Genomic DNA, 22724 nt, shown 5'->3' with positions numbered 1-22724 from the left:
CTAAGAGTTCAGGGGGACGTGCGGATGGACACTGAATGGTTTTGTATCCAGTGCTTGGAACCCTGCCCAGGAGCAGTCCGTGCAGGATTTGAATTCCCCAGGAACTTACAAAGAATTAAAGAAGGAATGAAACTCATGATTCGGGAATCAGACACATGCTGACCATGACTGCTGACATCTTCAGGAAGGAATGGAAGGGCCGATTGAAGCCTCAGGGAAACACGGGCTGAGAGGGATTCAGAGGCACTGAGGAAAGTCTTCCGAGGGAGGTTTGGACAAAAGTGTGGAGAAGGCTCTGCAGCACGTGGGGAGGCATTTAGGAGATGTCCTGGAATCATTTCCAGATCCTGGGTCTCTGGCTTCCTGCCCTGGGCTCCAGGTTTGGGAGACTGTTAGGTGCTCACATGCTCCACACATGGAAACACAGAGAGTCGGTGCCCCGTGGAGCAGGCCCGTGGGGGTAAGAGCAATACCCAGATGCTCCCCTTTTCTCCCCGGAGACGAGCAGCATGAGGCATCCCATGAAGGCTCCTCAGAAGGTCCAGGCAGGTGCAATCCCAGATGGGTGACCCGATCAGAACATGGCGTTGGATGGACTTTCCTTCCCTCCTGCCCACTTTCCACAGCCCTCAGTCCTGCCCCTGGGGATGGAGTCAGCCTGGCGACCATCTCTGCCCTTGGGGACAACAGGCTCCAGCAGGATAGGTTGCAGCGAGGCTTTGAGCATCTGTGCTCAGAGTCATGGGCAGCCATGGAGGAAGGGAAGCTGGTAGGGCTAAGATCAATATTCTTAAGAGTCATTCTAGCCCCATGTGGGGAATAGACAGGTGATGCAGGGCACTGCCCCAGGGTAAACACAACGAGACAGTTCTGGAAGCTCCTCCAGGAGTCCTGGTGAAACGTGAAGGCAGCCTGGGAGAGGCGTGTGCTGTCTGTCCTTGCCCCTCTGTTTACGGCTGATCGCCCCCCCCCAACACCTGCACACAAGCCCTCGGCTCTCAGTCACCCTCAGGTGCCCCGTGTTCATCCTGGTCCCCGGGGCTGGAGGAGGAGCATCCCCATGCTCAGCCCAAGTCAGACGACACGGGCTCCCCTGGGCGTCCCATGGGGCATGGGGGCTCCAGGGTCTGAGGGAAATGACTGGCTGCGAGGCCAGCGTGCAGGCAGGAGGAGCCATGGAGGACATGCTCCCTGAGACCCTGGGAGACAGGCTCACAGGGAAGGAGCTCAGGCATCTGGACCCAGGTGAGCCCATCAGTCAACACAAGGAAGCCTCAGTGAATCAGTGCTATTTATTGAAATAAAGTCTAGAGAACACAAGGTGAGGAGATCCGGTGTTAGTCGTCAGTCGTGTCACCCTCTTCTTGACCTTATGGACTGTAGCCTGCCAGACTCCTTTCTCCATGGACTATTTCCAGGCAAAAATATTGGAGTGGATTGCCATTTCCTTCTCCAGGGATCTTCCCAACCCAGGAATCGCACACACGTCTCCTGTATTGGCAGGCGGATTCTTTACCACTGAGTCACCTGGGAAGCCCGTGGAAAAGCATGGAGTTTCCTTAAAAAACTAAATATAGAGTTAGTGTATGAGTCAGCACTTCTGGAAACGACAAAAGCTCTAATTCAAAAAGTAACACGCACTCCAGTGTTCATAGCAGCACTATGTATAATAGCATGGAAGCAACCTAAGTGTCCATCAATAGAGAAAAAAGATGCGAAATAACTGGAATACTACCCAGCCATAAAAGAATAAAACTGTGCTGTTTTCAGCTGCTTGGATTGACATGTAGATTATTATAAATGAAGTAAATCAGTCAGAGAAAGACAAATACTGTGTGATCTCAATTATGTGTGGAATCTAAAAAGTAGCACAGATGAACTTATTTACAAAACAGAAACAAACTCACAGACAAAGAAAACAAACTTTTGGTACAAAATAGGAAAGGGGAGGAAGGGTAAATAGGAATGTGTGATTAACAGATGCACATCACCCTACATAAAATAGATGAACAATAGGGATTTACTGTATAGCACACAAAACCGCATGTATAATCAATACATTTGGCTGTACAGCAGAAACCCACACGATACTGTAAGTCAACTACACTTCGATAAAAACAAACAAACAAAAGAAGTCCCTGCTTAATTAATAAAAACCTGCTGGAATTGAAGGTGAGTTGATGCTGGAGACATAGGGCTAGAGAACACCACCAGGGGAGACTCTACTCGCTAGGAATTCACACCCTGAGGAGGGCGATAGAGGAGCCCTGGCTACTTCTCCTGGATCCGAACACTCCTCACTCTGACTTTCTCTCATTTTCAACCCTTTTGTATTCCTGGCCTTCCACAGCTAGTTCCACCTGCCTTTGCCTTTATTCTGCCCCCAGTGTGTTCTTTAGTCCAAAATAAGTGGTTTCTCCCCTCCCCTCACTCTTTAGCCCCCCTTCTCCCTTAGTCCAGGCTCCAGGCTCTTTCTTTGCCCTCATCTGCCACCTGCATCCATCCCTCCCTTGCTGTGCTCAGCTCCAGAAATGCCAAATTCCTAACACCCAGGACCATCAATGCTGTCTCCCTCCTTTAATCCTCTAACAAGCTGCCTCTGAGATACCCAGCAAATGTTCCAGGTCCCTGCACTCCTCTTGGGGTGGGGGAACTGAGCCCTCCTCGAGATTCTCATGGATCTCAGTGAGTAAATCTAATATGTTTTCCAACTCCTGGGCCCGCTGCCTCAGCTTTTCACGTAACTCTGCCTTTGCTCCATCATGTAAATGTATTGACTCTTTGACCAGGAAGACCACATCTATTACGAGGCCGATACATGACATGACTATGCCAGTGATACGGGCTCCTTTTGCCTCTGTGAAAGCCATGCGGCCAAAAGTTTTCGACACCTGACCGCTGACATGGGTGAAGGTTTTCCCACTGGTCATGAAGAACTTGACTTTGGTTGCTGAGGCAGGGCTGACTTCTATCACCTTGATAAATTGGAAATTCTTCTCAGTGGTTCGTAGACCACTGATGAATGACCTCGTTGCAGAAGTAATTTGAAGTTTCCTTTTAAGGAGTAAATCCTTGATTACCTTCCATCTCTTCCTGTCACAGGGCAGCAGTTGAGTGGTTTTGGTTTCTGCTGATGACGTGTTTACTTGTTCCACGATGCTGGTGGACACGTTGGTCACAGCAGCCGCTATGCCCAGCCCTAACCCAGTGGCAAAGAGAGGCAGAGTGGCCCCCATTGTCAGAGGTGCCAGAGCCAGGCCAACGATGCTGAGGACGCCAGACACAGCGCCAGTGGAGTGGGCCACCACCTTGGAAATCATGCAGTCCTTTTGTACCTTGTCAACTTTGTCTGCAAAAGCATGGAGCTTTTCTGTGTTTTTCTTCAGGTCTTGTTTCATCACAGCAATCTCCTCCAAAAGCCTCTTTCTGTCCAGCTGGTCTTGTTGGACTGTGTTAGGGTCCTTTGCACTCAATTTTGTTTTCAGCCTGTTCAGATACTCATATAGTGCCTTTGCCTCCTCCCTGTAATAATGAAGGTCAAGGAATTAAGACAATTTGTTTGTCTGTAAAATAGGCTGGAGAGGATCTATTCTGCATAAATTACAGAAATTGTTTAATTAAATGTTTATAAGTGTTTCTTTTTACATCAAGCACATATTTGGGTATTGTAGATGCTCTATAGACTTATTCAATGGTGGAAAACATAAGCAAAAGTCATATTAGGATATAATTAAGGTAGGCATTTGGTAAAGACACTCGGGGGCAGGTCAAAACCATCACTCGCCATGAGTTGGTGGGGTGGGAACTCCACAGAGAAACAAAGAGAAGTTTTATTGGAGCAGAAAACCCTTCACTCGTGGACCTTAATGTGCAGTGAGGAGCCAATCTGCTCTTAGCCCTTGATCCTGGGAAGTGGTCTCTAAGCCCCTAGAATATTCTGGCTGATAGGAGTGTCCTCATCTCCTCGGGTCTTTGGCCACTGGACAAACAGAAAAGGTGACTTTTGTGCAGGGGCCTCTGGATCACATGGTATCAGTTCTGACCTCTGGAGGAGCTGGACTCCAGGGCATTAGTCTGACCGCCGGGAGGAGCTGGAGACCACAAGTTAGGATAGTTTGTTTTTAAGTGGGTGAGATTCCCTGGCAGACAGAGCCCTGTGTGTCCTGCCACACACTGAATCCAAGGCTGGAAAGCATCCTGGGGACATGGAACCTTTGTGTGTGGAACCCACCAGACTTTCCCCGTGGCTGAAACTGCATCCCTTCCCGTAATAAACCATAACCAGGATGACGACATCTTCAGTGAGCTCTGAGAATCCTTCTAGGGAATTCTCAAGCCTGAGGGTGATTATGGGAAGCTCCAAATATGCTAATGGTGTTAAATGTAAAGACAGTCTCTGCATGCTTAGAAAAAAAAAAAAAACACCAGAAGACAGAGGTAGAAGGCACCTTAAAGATCATTTTGCCTGGCATCTGCTCTCTTCCAAGGCTTGTGCCCTTGATCTTTCCATTGAATAGTCACTGGGTCCATCCACTTCCCCACCTGACAGGGAAGCAGGAGATGTGCTGTGAGTCCTGGTTCCCTTGGACTCTCCAGCTCACTTCACTGACTCCTGACCCATCACCCAGCATCCTTGGCCTCTCAGATGTTACATGTCAGCTGGTAAATGTGCCTATACCCCAAGGCCATGTGCAACTTTATAGACCCTCTCCAAGACTCAAGAGACTTGAGGAATCACGCATCTGAATTGTTAGTCCTGAAGAGACCGGCATTTGCACAGCTAGTGGTGGAACTGTTCTCCTCCTCAGTGGGGATGCATGAGCCTCCTCAGAATCCCTCAAATGACACGCAATCGCAGCCACTCACTGTGACCCTGGAGGGTTCACTGAGCCACACTGCTTTCCCACTGTCAGGGCCGCTCCACATAGACTAGAAGAGGGTCCCAGATGGAGAGAGAACCCAGGTCCCAGGCAGGGTGTGGAGGACATGATCACCCAGGGCCCTCTAGCCCAACATGAGGGGATCCCATCAGGGAAGAAAGAAATGTCCCCCCTCCCACTCCTGGAACCTCTGCTAGGGTCACAGCCCCTTCACTTCTGTGTCCTCGGGGCCCACTCTCCTCACTCTAGTCCTGGTCCTGTTGCCCAAGCCTGCCTACTCATCCTCCAATCTGGACCCTCTGCTCTACCCTGACCCCTAGGTCCCACCCTGGTCCAGGCCTTCCTGGGCCCCTGGACTAGATGATTGCATTTGCTTCCCCACCTCTGACCTGCAGTTCACTCTGAGGCCATCACCATAGTCTATCAGATTGAATTGCTATTCCCACTGGACACAGGACAGATCTGGGGCTCCAAGACATAAGCCCAGAGCCCCACAGCTGGGCAGGACTAGAGCCAGGGCCCCACCAGCTCCACCCAGTTCCTCTCTAGCCTCTCTGCCATATGGACCAGCTGGATCTTGCAGGGTTGGTACAGTTCCTAAGTCGGGGAAGGAAAGGACTCTAGTCAGAATCCCCAGGAACACAAAAGGATGTTGGAAGGATTTACTGACTTGTTCAAAACTGAGCCCTGCTTTGTCCTCCTCTCTAGGAAAAAGATCTTTGGCCCCTGTCTCTTCCCAAGAAGTTTTTTTCAAAGTTAATATTAATTGAGCACCTACTTTGTGTCAGCCATCATGCAAAGCACTTTGCATGCATGATCTCAGTGTCTGCACAATAAAACTGAACAGATGAAGAAACTAAGGCAGAGAGTAGTTCAGTCACATGTCCAAGGTCACATAACCTGCCCCTGTAGCAGGTTTCATATCTTCACCACACGAGGCCATTCACTGCCACCAAATGCCATAAAGGAAACACTGCTATTGGGATCTTGAGAAGGAACATCCCTGACTCCAACTACAGGATGCTGCCTGGAGGAGGTGTCCCTGCCAGGAGGAACCTAGCCTGGGGCAGAGGGATCTGAGTCACATTCTTGGTAAACCCATGCATGTTACCTGGGTATACTGGCCTTAACCACAAATATCTTCCAGTTTCGGAGTAAGACCGTCAGTTTCTTTTCTGTGACCTGGGAATGTTCAACAACAACTTGAAAAACAGTTTCACTTTCTAGATGGAAAAAGAAAAGAATAAAATTAGAAGAAAGTGTGGTGGAATATAAATGGCATTGAGTAGCTTGCTCCTTGGAAGAAAAGTTATGACCAACAGAGACAGCATATTCAAAAGCAGAGATATTACTTTGCCACCAAAGGTCTGTGTAGTCAAAGCCATGGTTTTCCAGTAGTCATGTATGGATGTGAGAGTTGGACTATAAAGAAAGCTGAGTGCCAAAGAATTGATGCTTTTGAACTATAGTATTGGAGAAGACTCTTGAGAGTCCCTTGGACAGCAAGGAGATCCGACCAGTCCATCCTAAAGGAAATCAGTCCTGATTATTCACTGGAAGGTCTGATGCTGAGGCTGAAACTCCAATACTTTGGCCACCTGATGCAAAGAACTGACTCATTTGAAAAGACCCTAATGGTGGGAAAGATTGAAGGTGGGAGGAGAAGGGGAAAACAGAGGATGAGATGGTTGGATGGCATCACTAACTCAATGGACATGAGTTTGAGTAAACTCTGTGAGTTGGTGATGGACAGTGAGGCCTGATGTGCTACAGTCAATGGGTTGCAAAGAGTTGGACACGACTGAGCGCCTGAACTGAACTGAACTGAAAATGTGTTTAAGGTCCATCTTCCTGACCAAAGGTCCCTGGTATTATGGGCGGAACATATATGTCCCCTCTGCCCCAGTTCATAATTTAAAGCTCTGACCACCCCTCCCTGAGGACTGAGGAGGCACAGTCCTGACCTGAGTTCAATTCAGGGTCCCCTAACCATTGTGGAGTGGCTGAGGTGGAGGGGTGGCAGGGCGAGAACTGGAGGAAACAGCCTCTGTGGTGACACCCCAGGGTCTGGGAGCACAAGAAGGCTTGGAGCAAGGGAGAGGGCAGGAGAAGCTCCAGGGATGTTGGGGGACCTCCCCTCCCTCTCCCGCCTGACCTTGGGGATCCCCATCAGCTGTCCCCCTCACTGCGGGCTGTCTTGGCCTCACTTCTGAGTCCCTTGCTGGATGGCAGTGGAGGAGGAAGTAGACAGCGTGCTCTGGTGCCCTGAGGAGAGGGCTGGGATTGAGGCTGTACGGATAGAACCCTGAATGCAGGGGGCTCCCCTGGCCTCTCTGGAGGACTCCGGAATGCTTAGCCACCCCCTTCTTGGTTTTTGATTCCTTTGTGGGTTGTCTCAGCCTGGAGGCACCACCCTCAATTCTGGATCACAAGTGGAAACCAGCCAGACAAGAGACAGCTGACTACCTGAGCAGTAAAAGAGGTCTATCGAGCTCATGATGGCGGCAGCAGGGTCTCGGAGATGTCCCTTCGGCTCACCCATCCAAGTCAGGCTGGAAGGAGGTGTGGCTTCACCCTTGGGGAAGAGAAAACAGACTGTGGGCTAGATCACCAGTGAGCAGTGGCTGCAGGGAGCAGCGAGGAGGAGCCCTCTGGTGGGTTCCCCTGGGACGGCCACCAGTGCCACCAGGGACTTAAGCCTCTGTGTTTCCCTGTCCCCTGGGCTCTGCTGGCTGTTAATTAAGAAAAGTCACTCACCTACAGCTCCTTCCAAGCTGAGTCAGAGTCCTGCTCTCCTGTTGGGGCACAGGGAGAAGGTAGTCAGACAGGAGACAGCCATCTGTGAAGTTATAGGAGCAGTAAAACCAGAGACAGAAGAACACATAGAAAGGAGCATAGAAAGGAATACTCTGGGAATTATGTGATGTCGGGACACCTGAGTCATAATTGGTAATAACTACTATTGATTCAGTGTCTATGATGTGCAGGCTCCTGAAACTCACCTAAACATGGATCAGCCCAAGACTTCATGCTGGTGCCAGAGTCTGGACTTGAACCCAAGTCTTTCTGATTCAAATAGCAGGTTAATGATAACTATGCTCTACTCTCAACAATATACAAAAATACTTACCTGGGGATATATGTTAATTGGTAAATGACTCTTTTTATTCCAAAATGATGTCTTGCTCCCTGTGCCTGAATCTCTGCCTTGATCAAGTTTCTGGTGCTGTAGCTCCCACAGCCCACACTCTCCTTCCTTCTGCAGGAGCCTTTCTCTCACAACCCCCTCCCTGCAGCCCTGCCCTGGGCAGCTGAGGACCTGGATGGCGCCCAATCCTCTCTGCGGTCCTCCCCTGACTGTGGCACTTTGGGGTGTTTCTAATTGTTTGTGTAAATAATAGTGTAAAGAACACTCTTCTTGTATGAAACTTTGCCCGTACTTGAGACCGTGTCCTTAAGCTGTTTCTGGAAGTAAATGATTTGGTCAGAGCTCTAAACATTTTAAATGTTTTCATACCTAGAGTCGCTCTGTTGTGCCAAAAAATTGCACCAATTTATTACAGTTATATTCATATATGAGGGTGTCAGTTCTTTTAATCTTGCCAATTCTCAGAAGTCTCTACTTTAAAACAGATCTTTATTGAGAGAGAATTTTTTAATTCTGTTTGAGATTACATTGCCTTGGTAGATGATGAAAGGAAGCAAATGTTGATTACATTCAGCAGTATTTAAGAAGACAAAAGTGCATTTATCAGCTCCTCCTCCTGAGACCTGACTGAAATGATAGGAAACATGCTTACAGTGTAATAATGGCTACTGATAGGAGGCGTCTCTGTGCTTGTGGTCTTTGTTCTGTACTGATAGTTGATCTAAGACTTTACCGAATATAATTTGGATCATTCCAGTAACACTTGAGATATGTACCCCAACTCCCCTCCTTTTTTCATAGATGTTATGTGACTTGCCCAAGGTCAGAAATCTTGTCCATGACAGACGAGGTTTCAACCCACTTACTGGGCTCAAGAGCCCATACCTTGCCTCTCGGAACTCTGCTGCTAATATAAAGCCAGGAATGTGGGCAACAGGAGCCCAGAGTCTTCAGCAATAGTTTGAAGACTGACTGGATGAAGAAGTGACTGCTGAATAAAGAATGAGTGGAGGGAAGAAAGAGAGAAGGTGTACAGGCTAGAGGAATGCTTGCTTAGAGCAAAATGAGAGTGACACAGAGGAGAAAGCAGGGGATAGTCCCAGCATCCCACATCCCATCACATATTCACCCAAATCCACACCGGACAGAGGAAAATCTTAATTCAGAGACTCCAGAAAAAATATTTCTGTATTCTGGAATTTAGGGGTCCTCAGGCAAGCACTCTCGGAGAAGGCAATGGCAACCCACACCAGTACTCTTGCCTGGAGAATCCCAGGGACGGGGAGCCTGGTGGGCTGCCGTCTACGGGGAGGCACAGAGTCGGACACGACTGAAGTGACTTAGCACCAGCAGCAGCAGCAGGCAAGCACTCTACAGGGCAGCTTACCAGTCAACTTTACTCCCTCTTAAATATGAATGGGTCGTCCAGGATTATATACATGGAAACGATGACAATGTGGAAAAGGGTGACTAAGACAAACAGATGAGAAATGACACCAGAAGAGATGGATGGACAATTCTGAAGGAAGAAAATAATTTTTAAAACTTGAACCCAGGTCATTAAGTCATTAGAAAGGATTTATATTCATAAAATGAGATACACTGAGAAGTGGGAAAAAATGAAACAGACAAAAAAATCTTGGGAATTAATAAGTGTTTACCAAATAAGTCTAAAGAAAGATTGGAAAAGAAGGTCAAAAAAAGCTTCCAGAAGTTTTCTTTAAATGACAGAAGAAATGGAGCTAAGTGGAGAATAGAAACGTTGCTATTCACAGTCGTTCCTTAGCAAGTTACTTGAGAGTGAGGTGCAGAGGGAAAGAAAAGGTGTGTGTGTGTGATGATGCAAAGGATAACCAAGAGAAAGAAAGATTCCTGAATGTGATCCAGGAATCAGCAACATCAACCCAGAGAGAAGGGAATCCAAGGATCACAGCTGGGCACACAGCAGATGTAGAGAGAAACCAGTTCAGAATGGAGTAAAAAGTCCAGAGTCTGTGGGGACAGGGGACTCGGTATCATATGAGGCACAGGTGCAAAGAAATGGAGGAAATTTGAAGACAGACAGTGCAAGGGGTGAAAACAAAGGCAATTCCAAACATCAGGAAAAACTGAAGCTATGCCAAAATGTATGTGCAAATAGATAGTGTTAATACAAGTTACTCAAGAGAAACATTTAAACATCACAAAACTGTAAATTCTCTTCTTTGACTTTTAACTTCTAGAACAAAGCATTTAAATATGAGAACTAAATTTATTTGCTGTCAATCAATATGAATATTAAATCACACTTCTAGAAGTTGGGAGCTGAAGCACTGAAGGGAGAAAGAGAATTAGTCTCATTTTACAAAGTGGGGAATCAAGAAACACCAGTTGAACCTGAGGGCCTAAGAAACAATGGCACAAATAAAGTGCATATAACCACAAAGTTTTCGAATAGAAGATATAACATTAGTGATATAATGATATTAGGAGAAGATAGTGAGAGATATAAGAAAAAGTATAAGAATAACTGAAATCATTATCTTCCCTGGTAAGAAGTAAGTTAATAGTATCAAACTTTTTAAATTAGGAAAAGAAAAATATGATACTTAATGTTTATTAGCTATTGTGGTTGACGACTTCCCACTCTGCACCAGGCAGCATTCTAAGTGCTTCTCAAGCATTCATTTATTTTTACTTCTCTCAGTGACCCTGTAAATAAGGATGTTATCTAAGGATGTTGCTTAATTACCTAAAGAAAAAGCAAACAACTGAAAGTGCTTTTTACTACGAAGGGGTGTACAGAACCATCTGTATAAATTGGTTTGTTTTAAACATATGCATTTAGCATTTTGGATTTTTTTAATTTTATAAAAGCAGAAGTCACTTCATAGTAGTTAGTAACCCATGAGAATGGGTTGATTTCTGGCACCACCACATAAAAGTGGTGGAAGCAATTGGATTAAGAGACAATAAGAAGTAAGCTGACACCCGATGTGACAACTGTCAGTGTAGCAGACATGTTTGTGATGATGAAGCCAAGCTCTCTAGGAAAAGGAGGGATGATAATACATGTAAACCAGGACAATCACAGTGACCTGTGGCCTTAAGCAGAGCCATCATCTGGCAGCACCTTGCCCACAAACATGTGCACCCATGGGCTTCTGTCCACTCAAAGGAAGCAAGACTCCTTGAAGGGGAGGTCAGTTCCACAGGTCGGCATCTATATCCACAGGTTGGCAACTATACACCCCCAAAGGCAAAGATTCTCTTGGAAACGTTCAGAGCAGCATTTAGAAGGGGCACCCACATGAAATGAGCTTCCCTGGTGGCTCAGATGGTAAAGAATCTGCTTACAATGTGAGAGACCTGGGTTCGAGCCCTGGGAAGATCCCCTGGAGAAGGAATTGCTACCCACTCCAGTATTCCGGTCTAGAGAATTCCACGGACAGAGGAGCCAGGCTCCTCTGACAGGCCACGGATCACAAAGAGTCGGACCCGACTGAGCAACTTTAATGTAACTCACATATAATAATGTTGCTGACGATGGAAAGTGAATACTATGATCATGTTTCACTGGGCCAAGTTGACTCTGAGAAAGGCCATGAGTTCATAACAATTCAATGAGAAGAGTTTATATCAAGTGTGGCTAAGAAGGCAGACATAAAGCTTACAAAAGGTAGCTATGCTGCAAAGAGGAGTAAGTGTAGTGGGAAATATTTCATTGTTAATTGAATTTAATAATAACAGGAGTCTTAAAATCGATGGATATATTCCTTTCTGTCTATTTATGTGATCATTATAAAGGACTGAGAAGGAAAGAATACCCCTGACATCCCAAGGCTGGCCTGGTATCACAATAGGGTGATGCTCTTCTCCCGTTGGATGTAAAGGCTCTCACAGAACTCCAGCCTCACACAGGGTCACCCTGAGAGAAGGAGCAAAGGAGACAGCAAACACCCGTCACTGTGCCCCCATCAACACGACACCCTCTCCCTTGGCTGAAAAGCATGACTGCTCCTTCTTTACCAGTCACACCTTTATGCTCACTCTGGTCTCCCGTCTCCATAGATGAGCTACCGAGACCCCCACTGATAGAAGTGCCCCTTATTTTCTGTGTCACCTAATCTAGAGTGGACCCATTTCCTTAGTGAGTGAGAGAAAGTCTCTCAGTCATGTCCAACTCTTTGCAACTCCATGGACTATAGAGTCCATGGCATTCTCTAGGCCAGAGTACTGCAGTGGGTAGCCTTTCCCTTCTCCAGGGGATCTTTCCGACCCAGGAATCAAACTGGGGTCTCCTGAATTGCAGGCAGATTCTTTACCAACTGAGCTATCAGGGAAGCCCCCATTTCCTTAGAGCCTCCCCCAAATCCCCTCACCTGAGCTCCCATCCTAGAATCTTTCTATCACCTTCTTTCTGTGATGCCTGGGGTTGTCCCTCAGGAAGAGTAACTTGTTCACTAGGGAGTGTGTCTGGTGGTGGAGGCTGGAGGCACTGATTGTGTGATGGGAGAGAATTCGCACAGGCAGGTCTACCTTGAAGCAGGTGGGAGAAGAGCGCTGGCTGGTCCCGCTCCACCCTCTCTGCCTGGAAGCTGCATGACCCAGGAGCCAGGACAGCTGAATGACATCATGAAACACGAGGACCAAGAGCCAAGGCAGAGAGAAGAGGAGGGCTTGGGCAGAAAGGGCTGGATCCTGGGTGATGCCAAAACTCTGTAAACGCATCTGAACCCTCGACCTCATCCTTCCATCATTCCGTCCCATTCTTGGCCTGGTCCTGATCCTTGTCTGGGGCCTCAGATGCATATGGATCCTGATAGTGCTTCCTCTGCTGGATTCCTATCCAGGCTTCTTCCTCTGTTAGCCTCTGATTGGTCCCTTTCTGGAAAGGCTGTTGGTGGGAGAGGGGAGGACCCTGGAGAAGCCTGGTCCTGCCCAGCTGCATGGCCAGTCATGCATCCCTCCCCTCCTCGTGGGCAGACAGATTCTCCCCATCTCCCTCATGTGCCTGCAGGCACCCTCCCTGGGAAGGGAAAGGGGCGTTAAGAAAGTCCCTGGCCGAGCACCCGGACTCTCCCGACTGCCCCAGCTCCTGTCTTCCTCACACTCTCTGTCTCCACAGGGCCAGCTGCATGAGACTGATACCTCACTTGGCACAGGCTGCCCCCCGCCATGACATGTGCTTCCACACTGGCCTCTCCGCGTGACGGGTTACTTGTGCCTGGAGGCCCAGCTCCAAGCCTCCCTCTGCCACCTTCCCCCAGTTGCTCTCCAGCTCCTCTTGAAGGCCGCACTTTACTCCTGGTCGTGGTCCCTTTTTGCTCAGTTTCTCCAGGTCTGAGAACCCTCCCGCATCATCAGGGGCCCTGTCTCTTCTCTGCTGCTCCTCCTGTCCAGGGCCTCTGGGCACCCTCTGCCCTCCTGGGCACAGCCGGTTCAAAACATGAGGGGTGGGACCCCTTATGGGGACATGAAACAAGCAGCCTCTCAGTGACACAGCACAACCCCAGTTCCCCCTGTTAAAATTAGAAAGGGAGGGAGGGGAGAAGGAGAGACAGAGGAAGAGAATGGAGAAGAAACTAAAGATCCTAATCAATCAATCATTCAAAGGATCCAACATAACCAGAGAGAAAAAACTGAAGGGACTGAAGGAAGCATTAAAAATAACATTGATTTGAGAAAGCCTTTCTGAATACACACATTCCACAAGATATAATGGTAATTCTGACCTACTGAACTCTTGGAAATTAAAATTGCCAAGGATCCCATAAACCAGGTCAGAAAAAAACATCTGCACCCACAGAGAAAATGGAAATCAGCTTTTAAAAACTTAGTAAGAGAATAGAACAAACAATTCCACAGGAGGTAGCTTGCCGAGGGTCACACAGTTCTCTGTGGGCAGAGAGGAGGCGAGACCAGGACTTTGGGCACGGTGCAAGGGCTGGGTGGAAATGTGGTTTTAATAACCCAACATTTCTAGGGTTGTCTCTGCCAGTAAAAAACATAGATCTAAGCTCATGCCCCTCCTGTTATACTGATGTCCTTAGAGTTCGGCTTTTTATCTTAACATTGCAACACAGGGATGTATGTGACCTTGTGCAGTGAGCCCTTCTCACTTCTTCCAGCAGCGCCACCTTCCCCACACAGGACCTCCCATCACCCCCATCCTGAGCAGAGGGCATGGCAAACACAGGAAGCCAACGCCCTTTGACTCCCCACTTGGTTTCCTGTCTATATCCAGGCCTCAGTGTCCCCAAGGGCCTGGCACTGAGCCTGGCTCTCAGAGGCAAGGTTTTTCAACAAACTTTGATTCCTTGTAACCGAAAAAAATCCCCTTTCCCCCATCAGCCCCAGCCTAGCAGCCTGGGGACAGCTTTAAGGTGGCCAGGCCATAGGAGGGGAGGCTCTGACTCCCCTGTCCACCTCTACCCTCTCTGCTTCCTTCAATGTCCCAAAGTACTAAGCACACCCAACACCCACCTTCCTTCTGGGGTTGCCGCTCATGTCTCAGGAGTCCACATCCTGAGCTGAGCCCACCTGAGCAGCTGTGGCCCTCCCTCTGCTCTGTTTAGGGGCCCTCGGCTGGGAGGAAGCCCTCAGACACACCTGCCTCCACATCCCGGCTCTGCCCCTGCTTAACCTGCTGCCTCGGCCATGACCTCACCTCTCTGCGCTTCCAGTTCCCTTCTTCTGTCAACTAGTGACATCATCCTTTCTCATACATTCATCCTGAGGATGGGGAGATGGGCAGGGTCCCTCCCTTCTGCTTACCCAGGGGTTTTCCTCTGGCTGAGTGTGAACAAGATCCAGACGTTCTCAGCTGTGCAGAGGCAGCCGCCAGCTGTGCATCTCTGCAATGACCACACACACCCTCTGTGCCTAGATATACTCTGGGAAGCAAAAGTGAAAGCAAAACCCTCACTTCTGAGTGGTTCAAGTCAAACAAACACCCTGCCCACCAGGCCCCACCCTGGGACTATTTCCACCTCCAGCTGACCCGCTTAGAGAAAGAAGCCCAGTCCTGACATTCCACATCCTTCTTCACACAGTCCACTCCGTCTCAGGCTCCGTGAAGGAAGACCAGCCAGCAACACACCATGAGTCCCTTGGCAAATCACTCCCCACCACCCCCCCATTCCATCTTCTCACCCCTCCAACCCCACACTCACCAGCCTGCCTGCCTCGTTCACCTTCGTGCCACCAGTATGAGGTGCAGTCCTAGAACAGACCAGCTGCTCAGTGCACACTGGTCACACTCTACTGCTGAGGGCCACGTCCAGGTGGCTTCTAGGATTCACTCACACTTCTAGGTTCTTCTGCCAGGGACACCTGCTGCATCCAACCAGGAGAAATGCTTTCTGCAAAGCCCAAATCTGGCATCACCTCCTCTGAGAAGCCCTCCGTGACCTCGCCTTAGAGTCCACTGTTTCCTGTTCTCCTCCCATGGTACCTAGAAGAGGGGCCTAAGGCCACCCCTCAGCCACTCTGTCCATGCGCTTCCCCCCATCCCTTTTGATCAGATCCCTCTAGACTTAGCCCTGCTGGCAGGGACGGAACTAGTGCATTTAGTCCACATGAGCAAGGCTGGCCTTGGTGGTCACTGCCAGAAGGTGGATGCAGAAGTTCGTGGGAAGGGCTGAGAGCAAGTTGCCTTTTTCTATCTCCGCTTATCTCCACCTGACAACAGATTTTTTTCTCTCCAAAAGGAGAACTTTTATCAGAAAGCCAGTGTCCTGGTGACTCAGAGAAGTCGGCAACGGAGAGCTGGCCCTGTCTCCGTTTGGTTCCTGAGCAAAGAGCCTCTGTGGACGGGGGCTGAGCATGTGGCAGGCGCTGTGCTCACACCGTCCACGCCTTTCCTGTTGAATCTCACATCAGCTCTAGGAGTGCTGGCTCTGTTTCACAGATGAAGAAATGGAGGTCGAGTTCCCACAGTCTGAGAGTCCTACAGCTGGACTGTTGGTGAACTTCTCGGTTTGCCTCAAGCAGAAGTGACTGCAGTGGACCTGGATGCCCCATGGAGGCCCGCCTGCCCTTCCCTCAGGGCTGCTTCACCCCTGGAAATGTCCCTGGGCCATTATGGTCCCCTCCCCCCAGGTTTTGAGGGAGGGACAGGAGATTATTCCATGAGGATAGCCAACCATACTTTGTTTGTAACAGCCAACTGTTATGTATCTGACGTGTTTTGCAGATAAGGGAGCTGAGAGGAGGGGAGAGGTGGGCACTTTGTTCCAGCAACTCAGGCACTTGTGTTTGGTAGGAGAATGTCAGCAGCTCACATCCTGCAAACATTCATTTGACACCCTGTCCCCAGAGCTCAGGGCTCAGGCCAGGACACAAGCCCCAGAGCCCAGACACAGAGGAGTCAAGAGGCAAACAGGCAGCTGCCCTGCCCCCTGACCTGCACAAGTCTGCCTCTGACCTTACAGGAGCTGCTGGAGTTCAAGGATGCCTCTTCCTCAGAGCTCGGGGTCCTCTGGGGACAGCCAGATCTGGGTGTCACACCTACAGAAGGGACACAGGGAGGAAGAGAGGGAGGCAGGGGTTTTTCTGCAGGAAAATCGGAGCACAGTCACCACTCCCACCTGCTCACTTTAAACCTCAGGCAGAAATCCAGGAAGCAGGGGGGCGGGAACGCCATGTGGGCCTCCCTGGGGGACACCTGCCTGGGTGAGGGCTGCCAGGCCCTGCTTCCTCAGTGCCTCCACACAGGACAGCTGGGGGCCCTGAGCTGCTGGTGGGCGTCCCGGAACTCACTTCCCGGCCAGGTAGCCCCTGCATCAGGCCTGGAAGCCGATGATGACATCGATGATCTTCAGGTCCCACTCCTCCTCCAGGTGGGCCAGCACAGTAGCCCAAAGAAAACCTTGCTCTGGCCCATGCGGTACAGGTTGCTCTCGATCTCCAGGACCCTGATGTAGAAGAGGAGAGCTGACCGCTGACCACATGCCACCCCAGCCACCACGGAGTCCTAGAGAAAGACCAAGGCCCTGGATCGGTCTTAATGCTCTGAGCACAGACTTCTCCTGGTGCAGGGAAAGTGGGGTGGAGGGACGCCAGGAAGGGGGCACGTGGGGGCCAGCACGGGACAGGTAAGGAGTCAGACTTGCAGAGAAACACAGAACCTGGGCCCTGAAGGGATTTTACCTGCTTCCATCTCTGTCCCCGTGCATTTCTAACCAAGGTGGCAGTGGATATCGGGGCTCTGGTACATTACCCTAGGTAATTAGAGAAAGAGTGTTTCTTTAAACAGGTAGTTTAAAGTCTAGAGGGGCTTCGACATACTTAGGAACCTAAGGAGCGAAGCAGGGGAAGCCAAGAAAGTGGGGCCAGGTGCAGGATGGCGCTCAAGGGCCACAAGTGGCTTGGGAGCAGCGCTGTGACAGGGCAAGTCTCTCATCAACAACTGTCATTGACGAGGAGGCTGGGCCCAGACTGGGTGTAACCCAGCATCCGAGTGAAACCAATTGTTAGCTTCTCTGTGCAAGCAACACAGTTTACTGAGAAGAACCAGCTTTCGTGTAAGCCAGGACCTCCACAGACTGAGGACACCCCTGTTCAATTAGGTCCACGCCCTGGGATCCAGCCACTGGAGGCTGTGCACCAGGTGGTGTGAACATGCCCTCATAGGTGGCCTTGGCCACACCTCGATGGTGAAGTCAGCCTGCAGGGACACCCGGGGCGGGGGCAGCAGGGGGGGATGGGTCAGACACAGGGAGCCTTTAAAGCGCTCATTCCCTTTACCCCAGCAATGTCATCTGCAGGGCCCAACCCCAGAAAAACAGCTTCAAAGATGAGGGGGAAACTTAATACACAAATATGTTCACTGCATTGTTATTTAAAAGAAAGGAAGTTGCAAGAGCCTAAATTCCAACAATATGGGCAGAGCGAACTTAGACATTTGCAAAGTGTTAGTCATTCAGTTGTGTTCAAGTGTTTGTGAAGCCATGGACTGTAGCTCGGCAGACTCCTCTGTCCATGAAATTCTCTAGGCAAGAATCCTGGAGTGGGTTGCCATTCGCTTCTCCAGGAAGTCTTCCCGACCCAGGGATATGAACTCGGGTCTCCCGCATTGCGGGCAGATTCTTTAGGGTCTGGCCACCAGGCAAGTGAAGTGAAGTCGCCCAGTCGAGTCCGACTCTTTGCGACCCCTTGGACTGTAGCCTACCAGGCTCCTCCATCCATGAGATTCTCCAGGCAAGAATACTGGAGTGGGTTGCCATCTCCTTCTCCAGGGGATCTTCCCAACCCTGGGATCGAACCCGGGTCTCCCGCATTGGAGGCAGACGCTTTAACCTCTGAGCCACCAGGAAAGTTACCAGGCAAAGACCTTTTTAAAATGTAGGGATGAACTGAAGTATGTACAGAAGAAATGACAAGATTTTTGAAGTTTGCTTCTAAAAACACAGCTGCACTGTAGGGAGATGGCCAATAATCTTACTGGGCGAATTATTTTACTTCTCTAGGTTTTACCCCATTTTCTGAATCTGAACCATTAGTTGTAGTGTTTTCATAAGGAAATATACAGCTTTTTAATTATCAGGTTAAAGAATGGTTGGGCATAACACATCTGCTTTCTTTCAAAAACAATGTCCCTATCTTTGGAGGGAGGGCTCTGCCCAGACTCAGCAGTCATCACCGGTATGAGGTCCAGGACAGCACCCTTTGAAAAAGAACAACTTACTGTGAACTTCCAGGCATTTTTGAGAGATGGGAGCAGGATCTTAAAGATGCCCAGCACCAAGGCATGAGAGAAACATGAAATTGTCAGCAGAGGCTCTGCCCGGAGGCACTCAGGCCCTGGGTGGCGGACACATGTGTGCAGCACACATCCCTGCCCACCTGTCCCCACAGGGGACAGGACAGCAGGTGGGGACAGACAGCTGCATGGTCTGGGCTCCCAGCGGGGTGGGTACTCTGCACTGGACCCAGGATGAGCTGTGTTACAGAAACATCACATGCTTGCTTCACTTCCTCCTGGAACGGAACACCCTGCGTTCTCCCGACCAATCAGCTCAACATGGATCAGGGAGGAGGCTCAAGACACCCAGAGGGCCCACCCAGGATGGCCCTCCCCAGGCAGGGGCCTCAGCCACTCTCCTGGTCCCTGGGCCCAGCTTCCTCCTGGGGTGACAAGCACCTGCTCCCAGAGGTGCAGTGAGGTCCTGATTAGGACCCAGGTGACAGTGCTGACACAGCGATGGCCCAGCCCAGGCTACACAGGGGTGAATTTCCCCGCAGGAAAGAAGAACAGGAAGTGGGATCCCAGTGAAGACTGGAATCAGGAAAGCAATGTTCCTGGGGGTCGGGGTCTCACTGCACCTCCCTGTTGCCTGCACATATATAATATGCATGCAGAAGACTGAGAAAGGAGCCCGATGGACTAGGAGAAGCACTGGCATCGCGCTGGGGCCCTTCACCCTTGACATCACTGCAAGATGCAGCAGGGGGAGGGGATTCGTGTTTGTCTCCAGCTGGGGAAGTGGGCGGTGCACTTACTGTCGTGTGTGGGGTGCTTGGACCCAGAACAGCGTGAGGAGAGTCATGTCTGTTGGTCTGGGCAGAGGGCACGTGTGCATCCAGGAAGCACTCAATCTGGAGCCTCTCTACCTGAGACTTTCCCACAGGGATCAGGTCCTTGTTACTCATTCATCTTCCTCATCTTTCAGCCTGAAATATCAATCTAAGGATTCTGTCTCCAGGCCCAGTCTGTCTCTTGGGAACTTGACACTGAGATTCCAGGTGTTTGGACCTAAGCCTCCTGCTGACAGGACCTCAGGGGACAGACTGTGGGATCCTGGAGGGGGACATGTCCTGCCTCCTGTCCTCCCTGAACTGTGCGTGTTTGGGACTTCTTTCTATCCTCTGACCTGGACTTCTTCCCTCTCAGTGCACCCTCTTCTGTGCTCACTTAGCCAGATGCAGTTTCTGTTGCTCAGAACTACAAGGATCTCACCTGACACGGGTCACCGTGGAGTTGCATCAGCCGCACATTGAGCTCAATGGAGTCCAGCTCTAAGGGTTGGGGGGGAGATGGGGGTGGACACAGAATGGTTCTGTACCCAGTGCCTGAAACCCTGCCCAGAGAAGTCTGTGCAGGATGGGAATTCTCCAGGAACTGATGAAGAACCGATGAAGGAATGAACTCACATTTCTGAAGGTCAGGCAGGCGATGGCCAATGACTGCTGACATCTTCAAGAAGGAATGAGAGGACCGGTTGAAGCCTCAGGAAAACACGGGCTGAGAGGGAGTCCGAGGCAGTGAGGAAAGTCTTCCGAGGGAGGTTTGGACAAAAGTGTGGAGAAAGCTCTGCAGCACGTGGGGAGGGACTTAGGTGACATCCTGGGATCATTTCCAGGTCCCAGGTCTCTGGCTTCCTGCCCTGGGCTCCAGGTGTGGGAAACTGTTAGGTGCTTACATGCCCCACATGTGGAAACACAGAGAGTTGGTGCCCATGTGGAGCAGGCCCTTGGAGGTGAGAGCCACACCCAGATGCTCCCCTCTCCTCCCTGGAGAGGAGGAGCCTGAGGCGTCGCATGAAGGCTCCTCAGAAGGTCCAGGCAGGTGCAATCCCAGATGGGTGGCCAGGTCAGAACATGGCCTTGGATGGACTTTCCCTCCTTCCTGCCCACTTTCCCAAGCCACTCAGTCCTGCTCCTGGGGATGGAGTGAGCCTGGCATCCAGCTCTGCCCTAGGGGGGACCACAGGCTCCAGCAGGCTAGGCTGCAGCGAGGCTTTGAGCGTCTGTGCTCAGAGTCATAGGCAGCTGTGGAGGAGGGGAAGCAGGTAGGGCTAAGATCAATATTCTTAAGAGTCATTCTAGCCCTATGTGGGGAATAGACAGGTGAGGCAGGGCAGTGCCCCAAGGTAAACACAGGAAGACCGTTCTGGAAGTTCCTACAGGAGTCCTGGTGAAACATGAAGGCAGCCTGGGTGAGGCGTGTGCTCTCTCTCTGCCCCTCTGTTTACGGCTGACCCCCCTCCTCACACCTGCACACAAGCCCTCTGCTCTCAATTACCCTCGGGTGACCCGTGTCCTTCCTTGTCCCCGGGGCTGGAGGAGGGGCATCCCCGTGTTCAGCCCAAGTCAGATGACATGGGCTCCTCCTGGTGTCCCATGGGGCCTGCGGGGCTCCAGGGTCTGAGGGAAACAACTTTATGGGAGCCCAGCGGGCAGGCAGAGGAGCCATGGAGGACGTGCTTCCTGAGACCCTGGGAGACAGTCTCATGGGGAAGGAGGTCAGGCAGCTGAGCTCATCAATCAATGCAAGGAGCCTCAGTCAATCAATTCATATTTATTGGACTAAAGTCTGTAGAACACAATGTGGAGAGAGGCAGATGGTCCTAAATACCTTGTTCTGTTCATCCCCAACTGAGGAGGAAATTGAGGGTCAGAGAGGCCTTGTCTGTTGACCCCAGGCTGGTTGATCTCCTTGACACACTGCATAGTTCCTTGACCTGATGATGTCTTCTGCTTCATCTTTCTTTCTCTTTTTCCCAAATCAATCTCTGTTCCTACACAACACTGGGAATTTCATGGGAACTTCACTGGTCTCTCGGTGCACCTGAACTCAGAGGGCACCTGGATACTTGTCAGATGCTCCATCCACTGAGTTGTCACCACTGCTGCCGCCACCATCATCACCACCACTGTCACCAAGAAGCCACTGCCTGAAGTTCTACATAGACCATCCTTCAAAGAAGATATACAGATGGCTAGCCAGCATATGCAAAGAGGCTGAACACTGCTAATTATTCATTCAGTTCAGTTCAGGCGCTCAGTCGTGTCCGACTCTTCGCAACCCCATGGACCACAGCACGCCAGGCCTCCCTGTCCATCACCAACTCCCGGAGTCCACTCAAACTCATCTCCATTGAGTCAGTGATGCCATCCAACCATCTCATCCTCTGTGTATGCTAATCTAAACTACAATAAGAGATCACCCCCTACCAACCAGAAGGGCCATCAAGTCAAAGTAAACCTGTAACAATGAAGGTCAAGTGGTTAGAAAGGCAGTTCGCTTGTAAAATTTCCTCTTTCAACATTAAACACAGGTTTTATACCTTGTAGATGCTCCATATACTTCTTCAATCCTCTAACAGATAAAAAAAAAGTCACCTTAGGATACTCATAACTTAAGAGAGATATTTGATGGAATTCCCTGGTGGTCCAGAGGTTATGACTCTGCACTCCCACTGCCTCGGGCATGACTCAGTCCCTGGTCAGGGACCAAGGATCCCACAGGCCATGTAGCTCAGCCAAAAAAAAAAAAAAAAACACATTTGGTAGAGATGTCTCAGAGATAGGGCAACACCAGCACTTTAAAAGAGTTGGTGAGTGGGAACTCCACAGAGAGACAAAGAGAAGTGGGATTAGAGCAGAAAGCCGGCATTCAAGGGCCTTGGTGTGTAGTGAGGGGTCAACCTGATCTTTGCCCTTGGCTACTGGGAAGTGGTCCCTAAGCCCCTAGAATATTCTGGCTGATATAAGTGTCCTTGTCTGCCTGGGCCTTTTGGCCACTGTTCAGTCTGACAAGGAGACGTGTGATGGGGCCTCTGGAGGAGCTGGACTCTAAGACATTAGTCTGATCTCAGGGAGGGGCTGGAGACCACAAGTCAGGATAATTTTTTTTTAAATGGGTGAGTGTCCCTGGCAGGCAGTGTTCCATGTGCCCTGCCACACACCAAGTTCCAGAACAGTAACGCATC

The 22724-nt window shown here is 50.1% G+C and overlaps 1 protein-coding gene across 6 annotated transcripts; it reads right to left on the bottom strand.

Moving 5' to 3' along the window:
* Positions 1 to 1273: 1273 nt before the first annotated feature.
* Positions 1274 to 16151, bottom strand: LOC133247893 (apolipoprotein L3-like). Of its 6 annotated transcripts, none has more exons than XM_061417298.1 (6): positions 15183 to 16151; positions 14785 to 14903; positions 7638 to 7675; positions 7347 to 7455; positions 5992 to 6103; positions 1274 to 3522 (listed from the first exon to the last, which is right to left on the bottom strand). In XM_061417298.1, the coding sequence occupies exons 4-6, from the start codon at positions 7420 to 7422 to the stop codon at positions 2586 to 2588; spliced, it is 1125 nt and encodes a 374-aa protein (XP_061273282.1). In that variant the 5' UTR covers positions 7423 to 7455; positions 7638 to 7675; positions 14785 to 14903; positions 15183 to 16151; the 3' UTR covers positions 1274 to 2585. The 6 variants fall into 6 exon arrangements, with proteins under 6 accessions (XP_061273282.1, XP_061273284.1, XP_061273287.1 ...); XM_061417300.1 differs by lacking the exon at positions 15183 to 16151 and adding an exon at positions 12547 to 13529 and having other exon boundaries at positions 14785 to 15118; XM_061417303.1 differs by lacking the exon at positions 15183 to 16151 and having other exon boundaries at positions 1274 to 1567; positions 3081 to 3522; positions 14785 to 15102.
* Between the last annotated feature and the right edge of the window lie 6573 nt (positions 16152 to 22724).

This window comes from Bos javanicus, chromosome 5, assembly GCF_032452875.1.
Source record: "Bos javanicus breed banteng chromosome 5, ARS-OSU_banteng_1.0, whole genome shotgun sequence".
Lineage (NCBI taxonomy): Eukaryota > Metazoa > Chordata > Mammalia > Artiodactyla > Bovidae > Bos > Bos javanicus.
This window is presented reverse-complemented; position numbering and strand designations above follow the sequence as displayed.